Source organism: Pezoporus wallicus, unplaced genomic scaffold (genome assembly GCF_028554395.1).
Source record: "Pezoporus wallicus isolate ANWC-B61680 ecotype Strahan unplaced genomic scaffold, APGP_CSIRO_Pwel_v1 contig_7363, whole genome shotgun sequence".
NCBI classification, from domain to species: Eukaryota; Metazoa; Chordata; class Aves; order Psittaciformes; family Psittacidae; genus Pezoporus; species Pezoporus wallicus.
This window is the reverse complement of record NW_026641434.1, coordinates 138,837-158,447: the sequence shown is the minus strand read 5'-3', so window position 1 is coordinate 158,447 and position 19,611 is coordinate 138,837. Positions and strand designations below refer to the sequence as shown.

Below are 19,611 nucleotides of genomic sequence, written 5' to 3'. Positions count from 1 at the left end.
ACAAGAAATCTGGAGACAGCCTTTTACAAGGGTACATAGTGCTGGCTTTTACAAGGGCTATTACAAGGGCTATAGTGACTGCATAAGGAGGAATGGTTTTAACCTGACAGAGGAGAGACTGAGATGAGATTTTAGGCAGTATTTCTTCACTGTGAGGGTGATGAGGCCCTGGCACAGGTTGACCAGAGAAGCTGTGGCTGCCCCATCCCTGGCGGGGATGTTCAGTGTTCAAGCTAGCAGTGTTCAAGGCCAGGCTGGAGAGGGCTTGGAGCAACCTGGTCTAGTGGAAGGTGTCCCTGGCCATGGCAGGGAGGTTAGAACTGATCACCTCTGATGTCCGTTTCAACCTTAACTATTCTATGATTCTATGATTTGATAAAGTGAATAACAAGAGCAGTTCTTGCTAAACCCAAGAAGATTTCCATAGAATTATTTTTACCAAATTACCTATCATCATCATGACATAGTAACTAAACACTAAATTTCCATTTCTCTATAGAGGTTTGCTTTCAAGAGAAAAAGGGAAAAAACAGCTATTGGAAATCCATGGTGCATTAAACAATTAGTTGCTGTTTATGTGAAAACTGCTCATTTTTCCTAGTCATTGTATTGGAACAAGAAATCAAAACAATAAAAAGAAAACATGTTAAACTTCTGAATAGACTCCACATGAGTACTAGGGCATTACTGAGAATTTCTAGCAACCATCTGGATTTTGTTCCTGAAACAAGATGTCTGCTTTTACACAGAAAAAAATTTTACCTCAGATGTTGACTTTAGTACCCTTAGAAGTTTTTATTTACATCCATTTTTATTCATCTTGTGCAGTAAGCTGCACAGAAGAACCTTTCAACTGCCACCATCATAGCAGCAGGTAAAGGAGTCCTGTGCAGAAATTCAAACTACAGGATATTTTTTATGAAACTATCTGCTGGAGGACAGGAATGCTCTGCAGAGGGATCTGGACAAGCTGGATTGATGGGCTGTGGCCAGTATTACAAGGTTTAACAAGGCAAAGTGCTGGGTCCTACACTTGGTCCACAACAACTGCATCCAACACTCCAGGCTTGGGAAAGAGCAGCTGCAAAGCTGGTCATGGAAAAGGACCTGGGCTGCGGATTGACAGAACTGAACATGAGCCAGTTTGTGCCCAGGCAGCCAAGAAGGCCAAGAGCATCCTGGCCTGTATCAGCATCAGAGTGGCCAGCAGGGCCAGGGCAGTGATGATCCCCCTGTACTGGGCACTGGTGAGGCCACACCTCAAATCCTGTGCTCAGTTCTGGGCCCCTCACTACAAGGGAGACATTGAGGTGCTGGAGCAGATCCAGAGAAGGGCGATGGAGCTGGTGAAGGACCGGGGGCACAAGTCTGATGAGGAACAACTGAGGAACTGGTGTTGTTTAGTCTGGAGAAGGCTCAGGGGCAACCTTGTCGCTCTCTACAACTACCTGAAAGGAGGATGGCGCCAGGAGGTGGCTGGTCTCTTTTCCCAAGCAACAAGTGATAGGACAAGAGGAAACAGACTCAAGCCGTGCCTGGTATATTTAGACTGGAGACTAGGAAAACTTTCTCCACAGACAGGGTGGTCAGGCACTGGAACAGGCTTCCCAGGAAAGTGGTTGAATCATTGTTCCTGGAAGTGTTCAAAAAACATGTATATGTGGCCCTCAATGACATCTTTCAGTGGTGGCCTTGGCAGTGCTGGGGTAATGGTTGGACTTGATGATCTTAAAGGTCTTTTCCAACATGGCTGATTCTATAATATTCAAAACCATTTATAAGAGCCAGCCTTCTGCTTACCCCAGGAAGTCGTGCTTGAGTGCAAATCCTTTCCCTGGCTGGCCTGCAGACACCACATCTTCCTCAGCAACTCCTCCTGCTGCATCTGCCATGATACAAGCACATGGAGGTGTGCAAAGGCCCCATTCCTGCTCGTGATCTGTAGTCCACACGGTCACGTGCATGGAACAGAAATAAGGGTGCAGAAACAGATGGTGGCATCAGCATGGTGGTGATGAAGCCAGCTGGGCCAGGGGTTGTTTACTAGCACGAAACTGCAAGTGAGACTGCGCGCTCCCTTGTTTTTCCCACCCCTGAGATTCCTCCCTTGCCCTCACTCTCCTGTCCATTGCTGCGGCTCCCCGCAGGCCTACAAGAGACCGGAGCTCAAGTACAAGGAGGGACCAGTGGAAACCCCTCCGACCACGCGGGGAGCTGTAACGCACCCAATTCACCATGAATCCTCCTCAATGTCATGCTGTGCCCAGCCAGACCCAGCTCCGCTCCTCTCTCGCCCTCCATGACAAGCCAGGCAGGATCAGGCATCGCGCGGCCGCTCGGGCAGGGTGTGCCGCGGTTGGGCCACGTTCGCCCGAACCAGCTCCCACACAGGTGGTCCACGTAAGCCTGGCCCAGACGGTACGGTTCTACCAGCTCGGCGCCGACCCCGGTCCCGCCCCTCTGCTCGGGGCGTGCCCGGATGTACGCCACTGGCGGGCGGAGCACAAAGCCACCGGTTCCTGCGCGGCGCGTCTCGGTGCGGCAAGCAGTAAGTGATCGATGCCGGGAGTGTCCGCCCGGTCCCCGGGCTGCCCCGGCCCTGCCACCTACCCCCTCCCTGACCCGGTTCCTGCTCCTCCGCGGTGCCCCGCCGTCCTCCCCTCCCTGCCCCTTCCCCATAACCTTTCCCCTGCCATCTTGCGCGGCCGGGAGTGTTGCTGCCCGTGCGCCTGCCGAGCCCGCCCGCGCCGCGCTCCTGTGAGGGCCGCTCCGCTCCTGCCGCCTCTCTCAGCACAGTGCCAGTCCCGCCGCCAATGCGGCCTACCCGCGGCCTGTGTCGCCGCTGGTTCCGCCTCTCCGCGTGATGCAGAGCCGTGCCCGCCCGCCTGCTCGGCTCGGCTCGGCTCGGTGTCCGGAACCTCCGTGCTATTAAAGATATGTGCGAGCCACTGCGTTAGTGTCGTGTCTCTTCGGTATAGCGTGTGCCGGCCCTCGGTGGCGGGCGGAGGCCCTGCACCCGACAGCAGAACGGTGCCGCTCCGACCTGTTTGGGGCAGAACGGCAGCGGCGTGAGCCGGGTCCTCGTTTTGTCCCGCTCGTAGTTCCGGGTACTCGGGGTCGGTGTTTTCCGCTGGCACAGCTGCGTCCTGGTCACCAGACTAAACTCGGTGCTGGTCTATGGAAAAGCGAACTTGTTAACTTGAGGATGTTTGCACAGCTACCGTTAAAATCGCTAAAGGGGAGAAAACGTCCCAAAATGCTTGAAATAAACTTGCAATATTTTGTTATTTTCCAGGGTTTGGGTGTAGAAGATTTTTTCCCGTGATCTCCTGAAGGTATAGCTTGTCACTAGAAAAACATTAACCTCTTCTTCGAAGTTTTGCTTTCGTTTACACTTACTTGCTCTTTATTTAAAGAGAGTACAAAAAAGAAACATTTTCTCAAGCAGACAGCAATTTGACATGAAAATGAGTTTTGTGTGTCAGTTTAGAACAACACAAGTTATCCTTGGAAGAAACAAGTAACAAAGTGTCCTGGGTTTAGAAGTAGCAGTCAGTTTTTCTCCTTCTTGGTAGCTCGGTGCAGCGTTGTGTTTCGATTCTCCTCCCCATCCCTCCGGGAGCGGAAAAGGGGGGGGGGGGGAGTGAGAAAGAGGGAGGAAAGGGGGGGAGTGAGTGAACGAGCTGGCTGGCTGGGTTTAAACCACGACACAAAGTTTAACCAATATTAACTAGCGGCAAATGGCACCATTAGATTAGCTTTATGGTGCTCCTTGCCTTTTTCTGGTTACTTGAAGCTGAGGTGATAGTTACTGTACATACTTGTCAGGGTTTTCTGTGTGAAAACCGAGGGTGTGCCTGCCCTGAATCTTCATGACATGTTAAAATGTTTCACTGTGAGAGTGATGCTCTAGGTAGAGCACATAAGTGCCCCGAGTAGCTCTAGGTTTCTAGTGACTGTGTATCTGACCTCGGGTGGCACATGGAAACTGCTACTTTCTCATATGCTTTGAGTTCCCTACAGAAACTCAACACAGGTGAAGGCAAAAACTGTCTCTTGACACTGACCTTTGATAATGAACATACATTGTTGTGTGTTTTTTTTTTTTAATGCATTCAGATTTGACATTTGGGCATGTTCCTATGGTAACAAGAAGAACAAAGATGTGATTTTTCATTTTGGTGCTGTGCTTCATAACAATTAATAGTTTTGATTGCTTGTCTCTCACAAAGTGAAGTATGCCACTTCTGACGAAGAGTGCAAAAGCAGTTACAGTAGCTGACACGAAAGATTTCTTTTAACTGCATTTGAACATTGAAGTTCTTTATCAATTTCATGTTAGTTGAACCTGTGCAGTATTCTAACAGTCTGAAGCACCGGGCAGTTAATGTAAAGAGAAAAGGTCTAGTCTGCACACTGCTCTGAAGTCTGTTGATGTGTCCTGCTGTTCTGGTGTGTGAACCTCTGCTCTGGTAGATGCTTGTGGGTTTAGGAAGCTGATGGCAATTCCTTTAAAAAGGCTTTCTTTTCCATTTTACTGTTGTTCCTGTCCATTATGAAGTCTGATGGTAGGGTTCTGTTTGTCTTTTTACCTCCTAAGACAGGAGAGAATATATTTGTTACTGTATTTTCTATGTAACCTATGTCATGAAGTGTTAGATTTTACATTACTGCAAAGATCAAGCAGAGAGCAAGAAAAATGAGAAATATTTGGAATTCACTGATGACTTGTGATGGGAATAGTACTCTTGTCTGAAAAGTCAAATTTGCAAAGGATGAAAAAGTAATATTTTTTTGCTACTCGTTCTTTGTTTGTTTGAGATTTTTTCTTTTAAGCTCTGGCAGATCTTAAGAGTTGAAAAATAATGTCAGCAGAAGCAGAGAAGTTAAGCAGCAGCAAAGAGGAGTGAGAAGGGAGAAACAAGTTTGTGAAGCAGGAATGGCATGGGAAAGACTGGCCTGGGCATCTCACTGCCTCTTATGCCTTCTGTATGTGGGTTACATATGAGTGTCCCAAACTGCACTGAGGTTTTGGTTGAGGATGTAGCTGCCCACATGCAACTTGTAAATTACTGTACTGATTAACTTGTCTGTGTGCTTTTCTCCCTGCCTGCAAGTTGCCATCCACACCTTCCTTCTGATTGCCTTGTGCTTTTGCCAACTTTGGTTATTTTATCCAAGTGTGAGATATTGTTCTTTTAAGGGACTAAATGAGAAGTGCTGCAAGCTGTCTTTGTATATGACCTGGGAAAATTATCTCCTGCCATTTCCACCTGTAGCCATATGGAGTTTTGTTCAGAAATGGTTAAAAGAAACTCAGGTAGCTGTGTTTTTTTTCTTTTGTTTTAACAACAGTAGCTCTTTATCTAAACTGTTCTTACTTATGGCCTACCAGAGAGACAGTCAGGTACATTTGAGGAAAGTTGTGCTCTGGGTTCAGATAGGAGTGAGATTTCTCTTGATGAAGGGATGTGGGTTTCCCATCACCTAGGATTTGAAATTCTGGGACTTGTTTGAAAGTAAGGCAGGCCAATTCCAAACTATGATGCATCAGTTTGTTACGCTCCTAGCAGCCTGTATTACCTATCAGATTGGCTAGTCTGTTCAGGACTATTACTTTTAATGTGGTTTTAACACTCAGATACGAGGGATGTCTTTGCTATAATCTGGCTAGTAGCAAAGATGGCAATTGCCCATAGTCTAAGCCTTTCACTGGTGAAAGGAAATCTAAATTGCTGAGGACTGACAGTCACATACATCTTTCTCTCTCTGAGTATCAGCAGGAGTACAGTAAGGGACTGTATCAGTTTGACAGTCTGAAAACAGCAAAACTTTGTCTGTCAAGCTCCTCGTCCTTTCCTAGAGGCAGTGTTTTTCTCTGCTTTAATGCCAGACACCTGAAAAAGGTGTTTCTCTGTGATGAAGAGGGAGGGAATAGCTGTTGCCCAGATCTGAGGTTAGTGAATAGCGGAACTCTCTCAACAGACTGTGTTGTGATGCTGATGGTTTGATTGTTCCTGTTTCCAGTGGCCTGCTATACCTATTGAGCAAGAGGAGGAGCCCTTCATCATTCCAGATGTACATGGACCTGACAGGAGGAGCCATTGTTTGACCTGAGCTTCTGGAGAGGATAGATCAAAGTGAGTGTAGTGCCATGCTGCCTCCTCTTACTCTTGTCTTTGCTGTGAAGTGTCTGTGAGTCAGCTCCTCCGGGGCTCTTTGACACTCCTGATCCAGCAGTCTTGTTTAGCTGCATGTTTTCAGCCATTGTCATGTACCTACTTTGTGTAACTTTATCCAGTGGGTGACAGAATGGTAAGGAAGGAGTGCTTAAATGACCTTGGCTTTTTGAGTATCACTGAAACTGCAGAATGCTTCAGGGGGATTCTTTAAATTCCTACATTACTAAAGGTCTCTTTTCTCTCTTTTTCCTTTGTAAATGTGTTTGATTGGAGCCATCTCTCCTTTTATTCTCACCCCATGGGTGGGAATAGACCAAGACCTGTTTGAATGAGTAATCCCACCTAAAGTTGAGAGAAATTTTTAAATATGGGTGCTTTGGTCTGTCAGATGCTTTTCTGTCCTGTTTTTTTTTTTTTTAAACTATCTACAGTCATTCGTCTGACCAGTGTTTTACCTTTTCCTCCTATCTACACTGTCTAAACCTAAGAACTAGTATAAAATAGGTTCTTTGTGTCTATTACCATAAAGTTCTGACCTCATTCTTTCATATTTTATTTGGCATAATAGATATTATATTTATCTAAGAACAAATAAAAACTCTGGAAAAGAGTCTGGCAAATAAAGATATATCCACTTTATCCCTATGTTATTGCTGAATTCTATGTTGGCAGGTGCAAAACTTTCCATGTTACAGTTGCTCTGTGGATAGGAGAGCTTTTAAAACAGATTCTGTAACCTCCACTTTTAGGACTTATTTGTAGTTTAGAAACCAGTTTGAGTGTATTAGGAGATAGCAGAGCTAAGCATGTGCGTGGATGACTAGTGTTCTGATGATCTTTAGATATGGTCTCAAACCAGTGATTACCAGAGTGGCTTCTTTAGCTGGGCAGGTGAGATTGAATGAGGTTTGCTGACCTACTGGAAGCCTAAACAGAAAAGAGTACAGCATATGGATGGTCTGTAAGCATTGTATTTTCGTGCTTGCATGCTCATGTTTTATGTGGGTTTGCTTTGCTTATTTTCTTGGGAGAAATGTTTTCCTCTTTAGTCTGACTTCTGGTATGACAGAAATACAAATGACGTCAAATTTATCAAGACCAGGGAAGGCCTTTTGCAGGGTGTGCACAGAAAGCTGTCAATAACAGCTTCTGGGTTCTTTAAATACCATCATCACACAAGTTACTTCTATACAAAGTTCCTGAATCTGGATCTTTGTACTTGTGTATCAGTATGTGAATTTAAACAATACCATGGAACTTACTTCCACAACTAAAAAACTGAACTTCCATCTGATAGCTTTCCTTCTAAAAAAGCTTGTTGGCTTCCCTAGGAGTAACTGTAATACAGAAATAAAGATAGACTTCTCAGAGAAAATCTTTCTTTTTGCCTCCTCCATGCATGATATGATTATGTAAATGAAATAAGGTATCCTGTGAATTAGACAAAGTAACTTTAGAATGTCCTTGGATTACCTTTCTTGCTAGGGAGCAGGTAGTGAACTCTTAAGAGATATTCACCATTTGGTTGTGGTCGCAGAATAGCTGAGGTTGGAAGGAACCTCTAGCAGTTGTCTCATCCAACCCCTTTGACTCAAAGCAAGGTGACCTGGAGCTGAGTGTTGAAGGCCATATCCAGCTGAGTTTTGAACATCTTCAAGGGCAGAGGCTCCACAGCCTTCTTGTGCAGCAGAGTTAAAAGGGTTTTTCTTATGTGTAAATGGAATTTCCTTTTTTTTTTTTTTTTTTTTTGTTGCCTTTCATCATGTTACTAGACACTGCTCAGAAGGCCCTGGCTCTGTCTTATTTACCCCCCCTCCCCAGGTATTTATATACATTGATAAGATCCTCCTGAGCCTCCTCTTCTTGAGGATGAACAGTTGAACAGTCCCAGCAGGCTCAGCATGGCCTCGTATGACTGATTGTCCAGTCTCTTGATGATTTTAGTAGTCCCTTGCCACACTCCAGTATGTCCATCTTTTCTAGCACTGGAGAGCCCAGAGCTGTACACAGCACTTCAGATGTGATCTCACGAGCGCTGACTAGGGCAGAAAGATCATAGAATCATAGAATCGTTAGGGTTGGAAAGGACCTTAAGATCATCTAGTTCCAACCCCCCCTGCCGTGGGCAGGGACACCTTACGCTAAATCGTATCACCCAAGATAACCTCCCTCATCCTGATTGCAATGTTCTTCAAGGGCACAGGATGCTTTTTGTCCCAGAAATGTACTGGCTTCTGTCAACTTGCCCCATCTCCAGGTCTTTTTTTTACAAACCTGCTCTCCAGGCAGCAGTTCATACGACTTTACACTTACCTTTGTTGGCCTCCATGAGGACCCTCTCTGCTCACCTCGCCAGCCTTCTGAGGAACCTCTGAATGGCAGCACAACCATCTGGTGCATCAGCTGCTCCTCACAGTTTTGCATTATCTGCAAACTTGCTGAGGGTAAACTTTGTCCCATCAGCCAGCTCTTAAAGTGCATGTGTTTAAAAATTGGTCTTGCTGCGTACCTGAGCAGGGAAACTGGGACTTTAGTCCTAGATGCACCAGGGCCTTTAAAAGTTCTAGATAATTATTGTTTAACTGGTAGCAGCACAGAGATGTCATAGCTAATGCTGTTTGCAGGTATACTTTCCCCAGTTCTAGAAGCATTGTAATTGCATTTTCGTGGCATTGTAACTCAGTTCTTAAGTCATGATGGGACAGCGTGACATGGTAGTTTGTACGAAGGGTGCAGATTTCCATACTATCTTTACTATCCTTTTTTTTTTTTCTTTATGCTATATTCAGACCTGAGCTTACGTAGAGTGTGTCTGGGTGTTTCTGTATCATAGCCCTAGCACTTCTCATCATAGGAATAAATCCTGAAGTACACGTGTGAATCCACAGCCCAGGGGTAGATAGGCTCCAAGTTGCTTCTGTCAAATACTGCTGACTGTTCCTTCACTGTCTTTCAGGTACGTGTATAAGACCTTACTTACAAAGTAAGTAAGTTACAGAGTTGTGAAGTACCCAGAATTAATAGTAGTTGGTGGGTTGGTGGAACAATCAAAATTCTGGTTCAGACACTCATTTGGCTCCCAGTCCATGCAGGTACCTTAGTTTTGAACACAGGACGGAGGGGACCTCTGGAAGCTGAGAGCATGTTAAGGGCAACTTTCAGAAGACAAAGTCATTGAGTTTAAAGCAGATGCACCCTTAAGTAGCTTTTGCTATTATGAATTTGAGCATTGATTGTTGTAGCTGTTAAATCTGCTCAGTTTTATGTTCTGTATGCAGAACTCTGTGACTAAGTATAGCAATTTCAGAAAGGTATCATTTGAAATATGGGTTTGGGCATATATTTGTGACCATTCTGATATAACCTTTGTGATTTTTGTGGATACAGACTATTCACTTTCCAGAATGTTTGTTGGAGATGAAGATGCTGAGGCTATTAAAATGTATGAAGATGAACTTTATCACGAGGAGTCATCCAGTGATGGCATTGACAGTGAGGTGGAATTTCATCTCTACAGCCAGGTCCATTATTCCCAGAATCTTGAGGAAACTGGCATGATGGAAATGGATGAGGAAGCTGAAGTTTCAGGCTTTTCAGGAGTTACTGGTCATAGTTCAGTTCTAACTGAGAAACAGCATGCAAACAAGAACATCACTGAGTCTGTGCCTTGTATTCAAGTTTCAGATGACTCTGAGATCATTGTCTTGTCTGATACATCAGATGAAGACAGTGTTTACAAAAGCAAAGCAATGAAGTCAAGAAGCTTTGTAGCTCAAGGCAAAATACATATGCATTCAAGATCTTCCACGCCGTATCACGCCAAAGCTGCTGGATGTAATACCCTGTATCCTGCTGGGTCAGGCATAGACATTTCAAGGCAAATGAAAAGCACTAGTGGGAAGCATAACCCGGTTAGTTCTGCTGGAGCTCATGCCATCCAAGAAGTGCTGGTGATAGATGATAGCTCAGAGGAGGAGAGTTTGGCATCTGAAAGTGATAATGTCGAGAGCTGGATGCTTCTGGGAGCAAGCGCAGATGACAGAGATGAAAATATATTGTTGAACCTTGAAGACTGTGCAAGTCCTGTCAGTGAAGGTTAGTACTTTATTTAATCCCTTGTTTTTCTGTATGCATGAGGATTTGTCTGCGACAATACTAATATCAATGTCTGAAAAGAAAGATAAACAGAAAGCAGATGGAAGTGTGTAATGATGGGTATGGAACTATGATGAAATAGCCATTTATTTATACCACTTCAATACCATTATTTCAGTCATATCCCATATGGAAAGACATCATTTTTGCTGGTAGAAATTTAGAAGTAATATCAGAGTGACTCTTGTCAACTTTCCAACTTTCCCATATATTTTGTATTCCTAAAAGCATGTAAGAAGTTAAGGGGAGCAGGGGGAAAAGGGAGTGAAATAAAGAGGGAATACAATGGTTTCTTACTGTAAACAAAGAAAGCAGAAAAAAACTTCCAAACAGTCTGAGGACTAAAGACATAAGGAAGATCAGAAGTGTGGAAGATTAGGAAGTGTGTAACAATAAAAAGTTTGCTGAAAAGTGCTGCAGGGTAGGAAGGTAATCAGTGCTCATAATCCAGGAAGCAGTCTCATTCCTTTCTGTGTGGGAAGATTTCTGCCCCCTGTCTGTTCTGCCTCTCTTCAGCGCAGACATCCTTGCTTGTCGCAGCCGTTCACTCACACCCCCTTTTTTTCCCCTCCCCCCGGGTGGGATGGGGAGGAGAACTGAAAGAATGTAAACCCCATGGGTTGACATAAGAGCAGTTCAGTAACTAAAGTATAATACAGAACTACTACTATTACTAATAATAATTATAAGGGAAATAACAAGGGAAGAGAATATAAAACTAAAAAGGGAAAAAAAACAATAAACACAAGTGAGGCCCAATGCAATTGCTCAGCACCCACAAACCAATACCCAGCCTGACCAGAGCAGCAATCGGTCCCTTCTGGGTAACCCCCCAGTTTATATACTGGGCATGATGTGCTGTGGTATGGAATACCCCTTTGGCTAGTTTGGGTGAAGTGTCCTGTCTCTGCTTCCTCCCAGCTTCTTGTGCCCCTCCTCACTGTCAGAGCATGAGACTGAAAAGTCCTTGATCAGGGTAAGTGCTACTGAGCAAAACTAAAACATCCATGTGTTACCAGCATTGTTCTTAGACTAAAGCCAAAACACAGCACTGCATCAGCTACTAGGAAGGAGAAAAACAGCTGTTGCAACTGAACCCAGAACTGAGGGCAAGAACAGAGGGGAGACCTTCTGAGCCGGTCCCTCTCCTGAAGCGGGTTCTGCAACTGCTCATTCAGGGTCTGGCAGTTCAGGTTGTTGACCAAAAATTGATTGTAACTTCTTGTATGGATTCTCAGAGAAATTCTCAGTTGCTAAGATGTAACCTTTTGGTATTCTGTAAATTAATCTTCCACTTGCAGAAAGTTAGTAAATGTGGTGGTTAGCAAGACAGTTTTCAGGTGAGATTTTAGATGCGTGTTTGTAATAAACATACTAAGTAACACATACCTTGTCACCAGCAACTAAAAATGTTGTTAGATGATCAATCATGCATTTTTCTTGCCCAGTGGTCTCCCCAAAGCACAAAGATCATTTCCAGAAACAGCGTCCCCTGCCAGTCTGAGAGAAAATGTTACTGGAAGATTGGCTGCTGTGGTAGCAGGACTAGCCTGGTCAGCCACATCACTGGGGACCTTGGCAAGATTTTTATTGTTTGGTTTTATTTTTAGTAAAAATTTTAATTGAATTTTTCAATTACGTAATTTTTCATATGGCAGTTTTACTTGGTGAGCACGTAAATGAGGTGGTTTTGGTTTCAGGGAAAGGGAGAGTTCTGCAGTGCTGACCTGCAGAAAAACTGTGAAGTTTTTCGTCAGGGTGGCTGTTTAAACAGTGCTACTGTTCATATGCTGCTACTAAGCTGCTTGAGAGGGGCAAGCTGAGAAATTGTCTTTGCCTCTTTTTCTGGTAAAACGCCTGCTTCTTGCCTGTAAATGTTCAATAATTTTTTCTTAGGGTCGTTCTTGTTTGGTTTTGCACAGCTATCCACTTTGCATATTGATTAATGATACCAGTGTTCTTGCCAAAGCTTCAGAGATCTAAGAAATACTTTCCCTATTCCCAGTGCCATGCCAGAAAAGTGGCAGAGCATTCAGTTGCCATGTCAGAGCCCCAGACAGCCATATTATATTAGGAATTAATGTGATTTTCTGCTCTGTGTAGATCTCTTCAAATGCAGTTTCTAAGAATTAACTTGAAGTAGCTAAATTTCATTATCTTTCTTTTTTGTATTTTCATGTCCTGCCCTTTTCTTTGAAGCCTTTCTAGAGCTGATTAGCTTGTCTTTCTTAAATTACTATGCTTCTTGGGGAGCAAATATTTGGCGCTGTGTGGTGACCACATAGCACAGTCAGTATGTTTTCTGGGAAGTGTCTATTTTTCTTATTACTGCGGGCAGGCAAATATCTTGGATCTGGGTCCCTTTTGTTCAGTTTACTCTGTGTATCTCCTTGGATTTATGTACCAACATTGCTGATGGTATGCTGAAGTTTACCCCAAAACCCTCAGAAGAAACACTGCTTAAGACTTTAAGCGTATTTCAAAATTACATATACACATTTTGGGAAACATTCTGTAATTAATTTATCAGAGTAATTATGCTTGCTAGGTGTAACTTGAAAACAAAAATTCATTTCTTCATTCTTCATGATATTCTATGAAGGTGTGGTAGTGCTAATCAAGAGAGGCTTTTAAAAATGAATTGTGCTAACTTACAGTATGTTTTTGTAACAAGTGTAGTAATGTTTCTTATTCATATATAAATATATTCATATATGCTGATAATAAGCAAGCCATATTCAAAGCAGGTAATGAACAGAATTTTCCTGTGCTGTATAAACTTGTCCCACTCTTCAGAATTAAAGTTATTTAATTAAATGTAGGCAATGTAGATATTTTTTGAGATGCTGGAATGGGAAGTCAGACAGCCACATAAGAGGCTAGTAAATATAATTGCTCTTGTCTTACTCTGATTTTTATTCTCAAGCTACATCAGAACTTTTTCAAAACCCATTCTTGCACCTTGCCTCACACCTGTAGTGGTTTTGCCAGCAGCAGCCTTGTACCTGGAGATGTAGGATGTATGGAACATGCATTAGGCACAGGCAGCAAGTGCTGTTGTACACACACATCTTCCTCTTCACTTTAGCTTTTGCCTTTCTATGTATATAAGACTTAGCAGAAAACCTCACCTTGGTGCATTTTCTCTGACTGTGAACAAGCTGGTGACGATCCATTTGGACTGTATGCAGTGGGCAGAGCAGAAGCCTTATGCCCTGGTGCTGGCTCTGGCACAGGCATCACCTGAGGGCACTGCAGGGCTGGATTTTGGCCAGACCCCTGAGGCTCTGTCACATTCCAGATTCCAGCAAATGTTACTTGGTGACTCTGGCATGCAAAAGTTTGTTTCAGCTGCTCTGTTTCTCATATATATGGGGATAGGGATGCAAAGCTCAGGCTTAAAATATATTGGTGCTGTACATATGTGTATGTAATGAAAAGCTGAAACAGCAGCAGAATAGTTTTAGAGAACAAACACCATAAATCTTTTCAATGTAACCATAATTTGTTCACTAAGCTCATGCAGCGTTGTATCTCCAGTTCTATAGACTATAAAGGACTCCTTTGCTGAAACATAAACCTATTAAATCTGAAGGAAAAAATGCACTTTAAAAATATGTGTGTTAGCAAATTATCCTCTCAAAGATATTCTCTGCTAACTCATTTAAATTATTTTGAGACAAACACAGTTCTGTTTTCAGGATTTCTGAAGAACAAGATCAAGTATTTAGGTGACTGCACAGTATGTAAATTATTATTTTAGGACTTGTAGTATCAGTAAGGCTGGACATAAAGTATAGTGACTGGTGAAGCCTTTTCTCCCCTAGAACTGCCAGTGACTATGTAAGTGGGATAGACATCCTGTAACAGTGTCATGGTGTGCTTAGTGTCCAGTATGCTACACATTAAAAAGGGAACTGAAACGTGAACAATTCTCTGATGCTAAGAGTAGCTGTTTGTGTCAGTCTTTGGATGAGTCTTCACTGAGTTTTCATGTCTGAGGCCCTGAAATAGAGATGCTGAGGTTCCACTGGAGTCAGAAATAACTCCTCAAGGAAAGGAATTAAGTGTATCCCCTTATTCTGTTAACTCTTCTGCATCTTACTTGCCTGTCCTGCTCTTCTCTAGCAGACTTATAATTTTTAATATTCTGTATAAACAAATAATGCTTTCTTAGTGCTTCCAATGCTCAGAGAATCCTCTCCCCATACAGCCAGAAAGTTTCAGTCACCACCATATGTGACAGGAAGAGATGTCCCTTTGCCTTGGGAAATGAGGTCTAGTTCCTGATGGTAAACCAAGAATCACCTGTACCTTTCTGCCTCCAGTTGGCATCTTGAAAGTTATGGCTGGTCCACAAACCCTGCTGTTCAGTACACAGTTGAAAACCTTTCCTCCTTTTTCTGCCCTCTTTTCAAGTGGCTTTGGATGCCTTACACTTCTCATTTCTGCTTCTGTAACACCACATTAAGCAACACCATACTTGTGCCCGTATTTCTGTAAAATGCAGCTTTTCATCATGCATCTACTGGTTTCTCAGCACATAGAGTTGGTTGGCAGCCTTTCATTAATTGGGGTATGAAAATAGCACTGGCTTTCTTGTTTCACATAGCAGGATATCAGGGAAAGCACTTTATGTGTCTGTAACGACTGTGTCCCTCCTTATTCTGACTTTGTTTTTCTGTGTGAGACTGTGCATGGCTTGGAAGTGAAGCAGGCACTTGACTTACAGATGTGCTGGCTAATCTGAAAAATGGCGACCACATCCCTGTGTGTGTCACTTGCCCCACCTGGCCATCGGTGGGTTTCCTTATGTGGCATTTGGAAAAATGCATGCTGCTGCTGCTGCTTGTTATTTTGCAAAAAAGTCCTTCCTACCTGCTTCACATTGTATTTCAGAAATGGGTAATTTAACAGATCTAGGTCTTTGGTATGATTTACCTGATTTTTTAAACATTTAGAGTACAGAAGAAGGTGTGTAAAGAGAATCATTACAAACTGTACTGTGTACTAAATGTAGTGAATTCATTTTTAATGTCGGAGCATTTCCAGATCCTTCAAGGAGGATTCTCCTCTCTTCCCTCCACTCTTCTCTACTTTCCAGTAAGAGTATATATGATAAGAATGTTAATCTCTTGTCATTGAAAGTCTTTCATCCATTTCTTCATTAAAAGCTTCATTTTAACATATTTGCTCACCCACATATAGCTGCAATTCTAGTATCTGTTTTTTTCTTATCTTGTGACTTTGGGAAAGACAGCTTTCAAAGCTGCAGCATTAATGCCTTGCCCCTAAGGGATACAAAAACCAATTCATCTTCCTGTTCCATCCTCTGCCCACCTAGTACTTCCCTCAGAGACAACAGGGTAAGGTGGTCACACTCTTGATTTGAAAGGTTTGTGGAGTGTGGTGTGTATGTTTGGTTTTGAATCCAAAGTTTCTATGAAACAGCACATATGTACTCTGCTGGGGCCCCAGAGAGAGGATGGTGGTTTTCATCTCTGCTCTGACTTTTACCTTACTAACACAGAAGTGAGGCTTTTCCAACAGCATCACTAGAGACATTATTTCTGGCAGCAGAAGTTGCCCTTAAAAGTAACTGTCACTGGGTATTGGTGTGCCCTAGTAAAGTGTTGGGTTCAGATGCTCTTTGTGATACTTGCTCCGGAGACTGAGCCTCATCAGAAGCCCTGCCATGGCCTCTTTCACAGCTCTGGCTGTGGTTTCATGACGTGTTCAGACATGCGGCCGTTTGAACAGTTCCCATGAGTGCTGCCGGGCACAGCTGCAGTGCGGGTGTCCCAGGGGTCCTGCCCTCTGCAGCAGCAGCCGCCAAACCAGGGACCAACTTAGCTTCTGCTCAGGTGCAGTGCCTGCTCAGCGTGTGTTCACTCCAGTCTGGGGCACAGAGAGGCTCTTTACCAAGGATGATGCTGTGCTCTGATGTAAGAATTTTTTTTTAACTGCATAGAAACTGTTCTTGGTGTAGTTTTTTGCCTGTGGTGGTGACCGAATGCAGACAAAGAGCAGTAGACTGTGAGCAGAAAGTGCAAAGCTCAGCTGGGGCTTTAGGGGTCTTGGGAGGTATTTTTAAATGTTTATCACATGATCTTCTAGCTATCTGAATAGATGAAGTAGTTGTTGTGTTTGCTATCAGCCTGACTTACTGAAGCTGGTAAAATACAAGTATTTTTAATCTCCTGTGTGGACAGTAGTAATGGAAGGAAGCCAGCATCGAGGGATAAATCATTTGACTTGAAGCACAGGATTTTAGGCCCATCACAAGGGGGTTGGAACTAGATGATCTTAAGGTCTTTTCCAACCCAAACCATTCTTTGATTCTATGATTCTGCTCTTAGTGTCTTGTAAAACTGCCCTGTACAAAAAGAAATAGTGGACATAAACAAAGTGCAAGCTAGCATTTCCAAAGCAGTTTTTTCAACTTTCCATTTTGGCACCGATTTCCATCTTGTTTTCCAAGTTTAGAGGTCTTTTCATATACTGACTTACAGCCTTAGTAATCAAGTTTCTCATTTAGTTAAAGAAACCATAACAAAAATACACCTGCAAATGAAAAAGAACTGAAGAAAATAATTCAAATATTTAGTGATGAAAACATTTAAAAAAAAATGTCTAAAATAAAAAAAAATGAAAATTTGAAAGCATTTTGATTTTGTCTTTTCCCTAAAAAAAAGTGTAGAAAGGAGTTTTCTGTTCAGCAGCAGTAACTACAGCTTATAGAGTCAAAATGGAAATAATAGTCTGATAAATTCAGCTTGTTGTTTTATCTGTGTCAGCCATGCTCAAAAAGGAAATACCCTTTGTTAAGTATCAGTGTTTTAAATGGCTTATTCTAGATGCGTGACTTACTCTTTTCTTATCTATGTGTGGTACCACAGAAACTTAAAAAATCTGACCGCATCTGTATTTCTTTTTCTCTCTGTGTTCTGTGTTACTGAAATCCCTTTGTGTATTTTTAAACAGTGAAAAGCATTATTTCTAAAATGACAAAAACTTAGTCACACTTCTTTATTTTTTCCCTTGACAGCTAGTTTTGAACACAACCTTTGCACAAGATCGTATGTTTTTATGCTAGAATCTTGATATTTGTAGTACCAAGTTAATTTGTCTATGAAAATGTTTAAAAGACATTTTTCATTGTGTTAGGCCACAGAAGAACTATTTAAAGAGCCATACTTCCACATGCTTTTTGGATGCCTAGGCTGTGGAATTGCTGAATTCAGTTTCAGCAAAAGCTTTTTAAAAGTAAAAGTAAAACAAAACCAAAACCAAACTTCTTGGTGAAAATCAGTTCAGCAATTAAAATATTTTTTATTATTAATACCTAATGGTATGTGGTGCATTTCTTTAAAGCAGCAAGACTTATTAGTGTAGTTCATGCAGAATTTCCTGTGTAACAACTCCCCCGCAAAGCCAGGTTTTATGTCTTGGCTGTTCATGTCTGCGCGCTGCTGCATACAGATGGCAGCTTCTCCTCTTGCACCTGCCTCTTCTTGAGGGGGGGAGACCACTATGACGGTTCACGTTGCTGCTGCAGCCATGTCACACCATTGGTGGCTGTGCATCCCCTTTCAAGGGGTCTGCTTGTCCCCAGCAAAGCTGCTGTGCTTCCTGGAGCACAGCATCTCCTTGGGGAGGCAGAGCATGAGGTGCTGAGCAGCTGGAGGGGTTGGCTGGCAGAAAAGATGTCTTGGTGTAAAATTAATGTGTGTTTGGAAATAGTCAGTACCGGGAATTGTGTTCATGCAGGCTAGTAAGCCACACACATGGAACCGTGCTGTCACCTGCTCCAAAGCCCAGAGACTGGGGGGCTTCTGGAAGAGGGTGCAAGCCCATGGCCCTCAGTGCTCCTGCCCAGGCTGTGCCCGTACCCATGCTGGGGCCCTGCCCATGTCTCCTGGTCCCATCCCTCCTCTCAAGCAGTGCCAGGCACGTGGGGCTAGGGGTTGCCTGCTTGTGCCCACTCAGAAGGATGAACCAACAGAGTGGTGCCTGGTCAGGCTGGCTGCACATAAGGCTAGAGCCTTAACGTTCCTTAAATGTAGCAGGAGCATTTTGTGCATGAGTTACTATAGCAGAATGCACCCTGGGGCGGTAATAAGCAGTGGAAGTCCACCTCCCATTCGGAAGATACGGCATATGCATATGGATATTTTTGTTAACGAAAAAAACTTAATCTTCTTTACCATGTAGTGTGGATACTCTTGAATCTCTTAATTATTTAAGAAAAAAATTAATAAAACTAATAAAGTTCCTTTGCAAATCTGAAGAGATCTAGACTAAGTATACCTGCAACCTGAGCAGGTCCTTTATCTGCACAGATTTCTCTGCTATTGTGTACCTTAGCTCTAATTTAAATTTCCTATGGCTTTGGATTGCTGACTAGGTTTTCTGCAAGAGTGCCCATGCTTACATGGTCATATATTCTGGGTGACTTTTTAACTTTTTTTTTTTTTTTTTTTGCTATTCTGTTGATTGTTATAAGGGAACTTTTTTTTCCCTCCTCCACTTCTGCCACCAGTTTGATCTTTCTTCCTTGTCCCTATTTCTTCGGGTTTCTTACAGGTGGGGAAAAACTCATATTGCAGTTGAATTTTTGAACACTGGTGGGAAACTAATTTAACTCTTCTGAAGGAGAAGTTCAAGATTTTAAGTAATTAAAAAACACAACAGAAAATATCCTGAAAACAAATGACTTAAGGGTTTGAAAAGGGAAAAAGTAAAGTTTGGGTTCAGCTACAAAGGAACATAAATCATGCAGATACGTGCATGAATAAGCACAGAGGAAAAAGGTTTTATTAGTGGATTTTAGAACCTAGAGGAGGACTTACAGGAGGAATTAGATGGCTTGTTAATGCTGTATTGTGTGCCTTCCTGTTCATAGGAGCACCTAGGAAAAGTGGTTTTGTGCTTCAAAGCTGAGGGCAAAATTGACATTCAGAGCAATGTAGAGTATGTATGCACTATCCTTCTCACGAAAAAATGACAAATTTGTCTGTTCCTCTGTAGAGAGCTCACTCTGTTTCCTTCTGGTATGGATGGGATTTGCTGTGAAGGTTTGAGCTGCAAGGGGGTTGAACTGCTGTGTTGTCAGAATGGGGACACATGCAGCACATTAGGTAATGTGTAGGTTTCTCACTTGAAAGCATGGAAAATGTATAGTGTGATACCACCACAGTGACCATTAATCTTGTGACAGCTGGTATTCAGTGGTAATTTTCTAATCTGGAGGAGACACAAAAATAGATCCTTG

The 19,611-nt window shown here is 42.9% G+C and overlaps 1 protein-coding gene across 2 annotated transcripts in view; it reads left to right on the top strand.

The window, feature by feature from the left end:
* The first annotated feature begins 3,120 nt into the window (after positions 1-3,120).
* The window catches only part of ZCCHC7 (zinc finger CCHC-type containing 7), a 117,910-nt gene continuing 101,419 nt past the window's right edge, over positions 3,121-19,611 (top strand). The window contains exons 1-4 of one of the 2 annotated variants that reach the window (XM_057423920.1): positions 3,121-3,335; positions 6,028-6,140; positions 9,037-9,138; positions 9,570-10,277. In XM_057423920.1, the coding sequence (XP_057279903.1) occupies positions 9,587-10,277 (691 nt within the window). In that variant the 5' untranslated portion in view covers positions 3,121-3,335; positions 6,028-6,140; positions 9,037-9,138; positions 9,570-9,586. The remainder of the gene's footprint in view (positions 3,336-6,027; positions 6,141-9,036; positions 9,139-9,569; positions 10,278-19,611) is intronic. The other variant, XM_057423919.1, reaches the window with a different exon arrangement.